Source organism: Bidens hawaiensis, unplaced genomic scaffold, assembly GCF_021521415.1.
Source record: "Bidens hawaiensis isolate Kalapana, Puna unplaced genomic scaffold, B.hawaiensis_p1.1 tig00019588_1, whole genome shotgun sequence".
In the NCBI taxonomy this organism is placed as follows: Eukaryota; Viridiplantae; Streptophyta; class Magnoliopsida; order Asterales; family Asteraceae; genus Bidens; species Bidens hawaiensis.
In genome coordinates, this window is record NW_027492976.1 from 328,531 (window position 1) to 336,989 (window position 8,459).

At 37.1% G+C, this 8,459-nt stretch overlaps 2 protein-coding genes across 2 annotated transcripts; one reads left to right on the top strand and one right to left on the bottom strand.

The window, feature by feature from the left end:
• Window positions 1-535: 535 nt before the first annotated feature.
• Window positions 536-4,022, top strand: LOC143558690 (exocyst complex component EXO70I-like). The gene is made up of 2 exons (XM_077047474.1): window positions 536-1,321; window positions 2,621-4,022. Exons 1-2 carry the CDS (start codon window positions 542-544, stop codon window positions 3,956-3,958), a joined length of 2,118 nt encoding a protein of 705 aa, XP_076903589.1. The 5' UTR covers window positions 536-541; the 3' UTR covers window positions 3,959-4,022.
• A 749-nt stretch (window positions 4,023-4,771) lies between these two features.
• On the bottom strand, window positions 4,772-7,747 carry LOC143558691 (perakine reductase-like). The gene is made up of 7 exons (XM_077047475.1): window positions 7,685-7,747; window positions 7,391-7,561; window positions 7,117-7,320; window positions 6,264-6,436; window positions 6,106-6,202; window positions 5,872-6,025; window positions 4,772-5,058 (listed from the first exon to the last, which is right to left on the bottom strand). Exons 1-7 carry the CDS (start codon window positions 7,745-7,747, stop codon window positions 4,868-4,870), a joined length of 1,053 nt encoding a protein of 350 aa, XP_076903590.1. The 3' UTR covers window positions 4,772-4,867.
• Between the last annotated feature and the right edge of the window lie 712 nt (window positions 7,748-8,459).

Sequence of the window (8,459 nt, forward strand, 5' to 3'; positions counted from 1 at the left end):
ACTAAAAAAGCGTCGAAGGTAATTTAAAAATAAAAATAAAAATAAAAATAAAAAAACGTAATGATCATCATCAGTGCTCAAATTAGAGCATTAAATAATGGAATCCGTGTTTGAGAGTTGGGCCAAACCTCCTATAGTTGTTTGCTACTCGTCTAGACTTTCCGTCCATCTCTTTATGGTCTTGTAACTTTATTTCTAGCCCAAGCTAAGCTATGCTATGCTATGCTATGCTATTTTTACATCAAACCTTGTCTTTCAAGGAATATGTCACTATCAAACTGCCAAACGTTGTTAAAAAAGAATCAAACGGTCACTATCAACAAGTATAGACCAAATCAAGAAACAAGCAAGCCCGGCTATATCCTAACTCCATTGATTTGTCCACACCCAATGTTGTATTGCCATATGCTTCTTAGTTTACATCGAGATTTAGTCTTTGCTTAATTCTCCCCGTCCCATAATAATATATGTTTAATCTCGTCTTATAAACCACCCCTCTCTTACCACCACCATCACTCTCTTTTAATCTCCGCCACCGCCAATGGAAGACTACCCGATTCTCACCGAGCTAGAATCCGCATGCTCCGATCTCAAAACCATCCTAAAATCATCACAAACTTTGCAAACTGACCTCCAAAAACAAGACCAAAACTTTAAAACTCTACATGAAAGTCTAAATGTGGCCTCAAGAAGATTAGCCCCTCTACAATCGCTCTCTATCGCGTCAAAAGCACTCGAAACACGTATCAACCGTGCGGTTTCACCCGCGCTTGTCCTCATCGACGGGTTCAAAATATCAGAATCCTTGCAGCGTAAACTAGTCGACATTTCAACTAAACTTCCGGATCAAAAATCAGAAAACCGGAGGCTTCGGTTACTGATCAAGTACGTTGATTGTGTCGATAAACTTAATATTGCGATCAACTTGATTAGCCAAGAGGGCGGGCCTGCGATCCAACGGTTGCAAGAGGTGGTGGAGTTTTTGAGTAGGACCAAGGCTACGGACCAGTTTAGGACACACCGGTTAAGAGAGACGTTGGTGACATTAAAGGCGTTGTATGATACCGAGGTTGATTCTATGAAGTTTGATGGGTTGCTTGATGAGGCTTTGTTGAACTTGCAAGATGAGTTTGAAGGGATTTTGTTGCAGTTGAGGCATCATAATATTGGAGTGCCGGCAGAAGAGAGCTGTGATGATGGTGGAGAGGTGGCGGGTGTGTCGGAATTGGGGACTGAGATGGAGGTTGAGGTTCTTAGACGGATTTCAGAGACGCTTACCGCTAACGATTGTTTGGATATATGTATCGACATCTTTGTCAAGGTATTTCTTGTTAACCTGAACACGACCTATATTTTCCCTAAACATCTACTCTAACCAGCACATGCTTAGCATCATGTAGCAGTGTAGCCCAGACACGATAGTTTAACCCAGTTATCTAAACGTGTCAAAGAGGTTCGCGGATAGTAATCAAGTTGTAAACATGTTAATCATGTTGCTGGACTATAAAAAAATGGTTTAAACGTGTTAGTAGGTTGACCTAGGAGTGCGCATGAGTCTGCTGTTCACGAGCCGAACCGGACCAAGCGAAGGCTTGCTCGTTGCTTGGCTCGTTTACAACCGAACCGAACGGCTGAAATTCGAACCAAGCGAAAATCGAAACGAGCCCGAATCGGGCATTTTTCGATCGAACATCGAGCGATTTTATTGAGCATTATTTATTTCTTTTTCACTCAAAAATTTCAATAAAAAACAAGTTTAAATGTTGTAAATAATATATTTTGTAAACAAATTAATAGGTTTTAGACAAACCTGTAATATGTTGTAAATTTTTAATAGAAAGAAGTTTAAAGTGAGATATAATAAATATGTAAACAAACTTCTAATATTCTGAAAACTTGAATGTAACTAATGAAACTATAAATTTGACGGAATATGAAAATTTTAAAAGGGTTTAAAAAATTGTATACTTATACTTTATGCGTAGTCTATATATTTATATTTGCTCATATATAATTATATATAAAATAAGTTAAAAATATTCGAGCCGAACCGAACCGAGCAGACCTTTGCTCGTTTACTAACCGAACCGAGCAGAGCGGCTCGTTTGCAATCGAGCGAAAAAACGAACGAACATTTTCCGAGCGAGCGTTCAAGTGGCGAACGGTTTGGACGGCCCTAACTGTCTGTTTTCAGTTTTCAAATGGGTTCAGTTCAGTTTCAATTTTGCTATTTGGGCTTGAACATTTTTGGGCCGAAAAACACCTAAATAATGAATTTGGGCTTGAAACTTTAGAGTAATTTTTGTGATTATTACACATTTGGGCCTGGCTTTTTTTTTTTGGTGCGTAGGTTTGGTTTATTTGGTTTTCGATGCATGCAAAACCGATACCGTACCGGTAATTCAGATTTTTGGAAAAACATAAACCCAAACTATCAGTTTTGGACCTGGTTCGTTTACTTTGGTTACAAATCGGTTTTTCCGGTTTCATACACAATTGCACACCTCTAGGTCGAGTTGTTTAGTTAAACGAGTTAACTTAAAGACCACCAGTGTATTAAATAAGTTAGATATGACAATCCAAAACCTAATTATTTTCATGTCGTTTCTCAAATTAACAGGTAAGGTATAAGAGAGCAGCCAAGGCACTAATGAAACTAAACCCGGATTACCTAAGAACATACAAACCCGAAGAGATAGACGAGATGGAATGGGAAAGCTTGGAAACTTCCATAAGCCTATGGACCCAACACTTCGAGCTAGCGGTTCGAACTGTTTTCGTTTCAGAAAAGAACCTATGCAACCAAGTCCTAGGAAACATCATGGAAGGCATGGTCTGGCAAGAATGTTTTGTCAAAATAGCCGACAAGATCATGGCTGTTTTCTTCCGGTTCGGTGAAGGCGTTGCAAGAAGTAACAAAGAGCCACAAAAGCTCTTCAAACTATTAGACATGTTTAACTCTTTAGAAAATATAAAAACCGAGTTTTATGATATTTTTGAAGGCGAACCGGGAGCAGATATCTGCTCCCGGTTCAGGGAACTAGAAAAACTTCTAGTTCATGCTTCCACAAAAGTTTATTGGGAATTCGGGCTCCAAATCGAAGGTAACCAAGGCGGGTTACCACCACCACAAGACGGCTCGGTGCCAAAGTTAGTCCGCTACGCAGTTAACTACCTAAAGTACTTGACCACTGATAACTACACCGAGCCCATGGCTCAGGTGCTTCAAACCGAACAAATATGGAAAGCGGGAGTTCTTTCCGCACCTGAGTCGGATGAGAATCTGTTAAAAGAAGCAGTTTTGAATGTAATGGAAGCTTTGCATAGAAATATAGAGTTGAAAAGGGCTGGTTACAAGGATAAAGTTCTTTACCATGTGTTTACTATGAACACTTATTGGTATATTTACATGAGGACGAGGAACACCGAGCTCGGGAAGCTATTGGGGGAAAGTTACATGAAGAAGAATTACAAAGTCGTGGCGGAAGAAGCGGCTTACTTGTACGTGAAGCAAGTGTGGGGTGGGTTGGTGAGGTTGCTTGATAAACAAGAAACCTCTGAAGGAGATGATGCAAAGGGTAAGATCGAAGCGTTTCTCAAGGGGTTTGAAGAAGCGGCTCAGAGGCATACGAGTAGGTACAGTATCCCGGAAGCCGATTTACGGGAGCAGATAAAAGAAGCGACCGTGAAGCTTATTGTGCCGGCTTATTCCGAGTTTTTGAACTCTTTTTCCAGTGTTTTAGATGTGAAATCGTACTCGTCTCCTCAGTCAATTGAAGGGTTATTAAGTCAAATTTTCTCCGGAATTGACCAGAATTCATCAATGGGTTCAAGAAGACGGGATCTTAAGGATCGGTTAGAAGGGAGAACTTCAGTATCGAGTGATATAGAACAAGTATCGGGAAGGGGTTCGGGTGATCGGTTCAGGAGGAACCGATCAAATGCTAGTGATGCATAAAGAGTTATAATGGCTAAATAGACACATAATTTGTGTTGAACACTGTGTTGGTGTATGATTTGTTGTTTCCTAAAATTTGTCCTTGTAGCAATGGAAGGTTATTATATGCTAGATGGTATTTTCATTTGCATTATCAAACTGATTATCTAAAGTCTTAGTTGTCAGTTAGTGAAAGCATACACCAGTTTCTTGGTAAATTCCATCAGTAACTAAACGCATTACTCATGCCCTGTTTACAAACGAAATGTCGACGACCAACCTTCACCGACAAAAAATAAAACTAAGTTTTATAAATATAAAATGTTTCTAAAACAACCACTTACAAATTTATATGATATTTTTGTACACAAAATTTATTTAAGAGTTGAATCTTTTTATAAAACAACAATGTTTATAAAGCAATTTTAAGACTTTACATATTTTTGTAAAACAAGTCAACTTTTGCAAATATTGTAGAATATATATAAGATTGCAAACACCGAGCTTCCCAGTCCCTTACTATCATATAACTTATAATTACTACTTCAAGTGTTTGATAACTTTTATTTTCTAACAAAAACATATAAACACTTAACACAGCAGTTGACCTTCTGGTTAGGTCAAACTGTTGACCTTAATAAAACTAAACTTCTCTAACAAAAACTCTAGAATTTTCATATACCCCTAATACTATTATCTCTATAAAAGCTTCCAATTTCAAGTTTTTTATAACTAAAATCTAAAAGTCAACTAATCCATAGTTTGCTCTATATTGAGAAAATAAAATGAATGTAAGATCAACATTGACCAAGTCAACTACAGAGTAAACCACAATCCCCTAAAAACGTAGTTGAAAACATGTTTTTACATGAAAGGAATCAACCACATGATGAAACACACAAAGCTGTCTAATTGTACCTCGATGACGCATCAAGATGATTGGTTGTTCTTTGGTGGTGTATTTGCAAACTTCCACGAGATGCGTAGAAGAGCTTCGTTAATTTTGGAACCCGCAACTTCATCCAAAGGCACTGCATTACTAATCTCTTGTATTTCTTTTTTTGTAAGTTTCACATTAACCGAACCAATATTCTCTTCAAGATTCTTAATCTTGGTCGTACCTATTATGTCAAATGATTTTTAATTAATTCATGTATCACATTAAAATATGAGAAAATAAAGATGAATTATAAAATAGAATCCGTTATCAATTTATCATATTCCCAGAGGGGACAATATTTGCAGGCCAGGCGGGTTGATGGCGGTGCATGGGTTGGTTTTAAGCTTAAAATGAACCGAAAATCGAAAATTCGGGTTTCAAGTTTTTGAAAACCATTCAGTTTCGGTTTGTTCGGTTTTACTATTTGGGCTTGAAATTATTGGGCCTAAATATATATCTATTTGATAATTAGCGAATAAGTGAATATACATTAAGGCTAAAATATTCGGGTTACACTATTTATTAAATTCTATACATTTCCTAATTACATCAAAATTAAAAAGAAAAATCCATAAATTCGGTTCGCTTTGGTTTTACAAAAAAATTAAACCAAACCGTTAGTTTTTGTTTGGATTCATTTATTATGGTTTCATGCCCAAACTTAGGGTAAGGGTTGACAAGAGTCACTTTTAGTACATGTTGAAACGGGTCGGGCTAGGGTCATCTGCAAACCCCCTTTTGTCCATTTCTGTAAACTTTTTATAATTAATAATTAACAGGTTAGGTTAATTACAAAAACAAAATAACTTAACAAAATAAAAATTTAAATATTATCTGAATAAAAAGGTTTAACTGTTCCCTTTTAGTTTTAGATTAACCCATATACAATACAAGTCAACCCAAATCAACGTATTTATAAGTCAAGTTGAAATTGTCATGTCTGCATTATTGTTTACTTCATGCACTTGTTTGACCTGTTTTTAGTCAAACTTACCCGGAATCGGTACCACATCATTTCCTTGATGGAGAACCCACGCAAGCGCAAGCTGAGCAGTTGAACATCCATGCTTTTCCGCCATTGCTTCTACTCGATCATAAAAAACCTTATTTTTTATAAGGTTTTCTCCATTAAACCTAGCATTCCATTCCTAAAAGGCAAAAATTATTGTATTTTTTTTATATTTTATATTCCTGAAATCACAAGAGTTGTTTGCGGTTGATTAATTACCAAGAAACTATTTTTGGGAATGCTTTCTTTTATTGCCTTGCCCCCGAAAAATCCCCGGCCTAGTGGACAATACGGAACTATGCCAATTCCGAGTTCCCTAAAAGAATAAAGTTTTCAACAAACTTATAACAATATAGAAAAAGTCTTAACAATAATACCTGCACAGTGGAATCAGTTCATCCTCAATCTCCCGAGTCCAAAGGGAATATTCCATTTGTAAGGCGGTGATTGGATGAACAGCGTGTGCTCTCCTGATTGTGTCTGCGTTAGCTTCTGATAGCCCGATGTACTTTATTTTACCTTCCTCCACCATCGTTTTAAGCTCTTCCATCTAATGTTTTCATATGTGAAACTAAATACGGTGTAATATTAATATTATTGAGGTGGCAAGATGGGCAGGTGTGTTACGAATTAACACGAAGGGCCAGGTCATGTTGGATTGTTGAGAAAATACATAATGCTTGTGTTATGATATGATTATAAAACATTATATTACGATAATAAGCAAAATCTTAGAATTAAACAACTCAAGATGTTATATGCTAGGGCTGTGTATGCGTCGGTTTTGGGTTTAAACCAAACCAAAAACTGAAAAATCAACTTTTAAAAAACATAAAACCATACCGTCGATTTTTGCACTCAGTTATGTCGGTTATTCAGACTACTTTTCGGTTATTTCGGTTTCGTGCACATGCCTAGTATGCAGTGACAAATTTAAAAATTTTGCTTACTGCCAGTTTTTACGAAAAACTATTTTGCTTAGAACCTGTTCTAACCCCTAACCTAACCCATCCGGTCTGCCAGGCCTAGTGATAATAGACTGTTGCCTTTTGACCCATTTGACCGGTTCCACATTTAGCTAACTTTTCTTTGTTACTTTAACCGTTTGAGATAAATTATATCTTAAACGGATCAACGATAACTAAGGGGTCAATGCGTCAACTCTGCAAGTAGTAAAGAATCTTAACTAAAAACATATTTAACGAATCAAAAACCAAAATGTGAACTTACAGTGTCCTCAATAGGAACAGTTGTATCAATCCTATGAATATAATAGAGGTCAATATAGTCAACACCTAACCGCTTCAAACTACCCTCACAACATTCGCGTGCATATTCGGCGCCACCTTCAACCGTAACCTTATCAGGCTCGATCTTGAAAATACCAAACTTTGTAGCTAACTGGATCTTATTGCGCGGCAGTTCCTTTAACAACTGCATTGCACGCTTAAAACCGTTAATCCAACCGTAGATACCAGCATTCAGATAATAATAATAATAATACCTTTCCGATAAGTATCTCGTTAGCATGATCTGCACCGTACACATCCGCAGTATCAAAGAATGTAACACCTAAAGTAAAAGCTTGTTTAAGTACATTAATGGCTTCTTGTTCAGAGAGTGGATTATTATAGACGCCAGTAAGGCCCATACAGCCATAGCCTAATCTTGAAACCTATAAAAATTAATTAAAACTTTATATTTATAAGGCCTAAAATGAAACCCTAAAAATTGGGGGTATTTAGAGAAATTGGTAAATTAAACTACCCTAGGGAGAATTGAAGAAGATGAATCTGACCTCAAGTCCCTGATTACCGAGGTTGACTCTTGGCATCTGGATTGTTGAATTGGTGGTCGCCATTGCTGGACTAGGATCGTGTTTGGTCAGCTTTCTCTGTCTCTCCGTAGGGTCGGGTCGGGTCGAATTAATGGGCACCATTGGACCTGGTTTGATGATATGGCATAATGACAGGCAACGCCAGCTTAACTTAACTTGACGTGGACGTGAGACTTGACTGTTTTTACTCTTTAGTATTATAGGAAATGAAGTCAACGGGGGTTGGGTAAAAGAAAGGTGAAAAAAAGACCCATTTAAGTACTCAAAATAGCCCTTTTTCTTAAAGTTATTTAAGATTTTGACTCTTGATACGCATTGGGAAAAGATAAAAATAAAGCGGGAGCGGTCTAAATTTTGAAGGAAAGTCAGATAGGAGACAAGATTTGAGAAAATAATGAAGGTAAAGTCCAATTTTTTTTGTAATCTTGGAGCAAAAATTCAGATTTTTCCAAAAGTATTTTTTTTCAAAAAACCGTCTTGAGAGATTGTTTTTTTATGTTTCCTACATTTCCCGTCCATATTTTCAAATTCTTTGAAAAATATATTTTTTACAATTATACCCATAAACCACCACCACCACCACCACCTTGAACCGACGCCGTCAGCCCCACCCCATCACCACCACCGTCACTTTCATACGGCATTTCATCGAACACCTGGCGAGCACCTTCAAATTCACATATTTTCCATAAGATAAAGAAGACCCATTAAAAGGTGTACTCTCGTCAATTGAAAT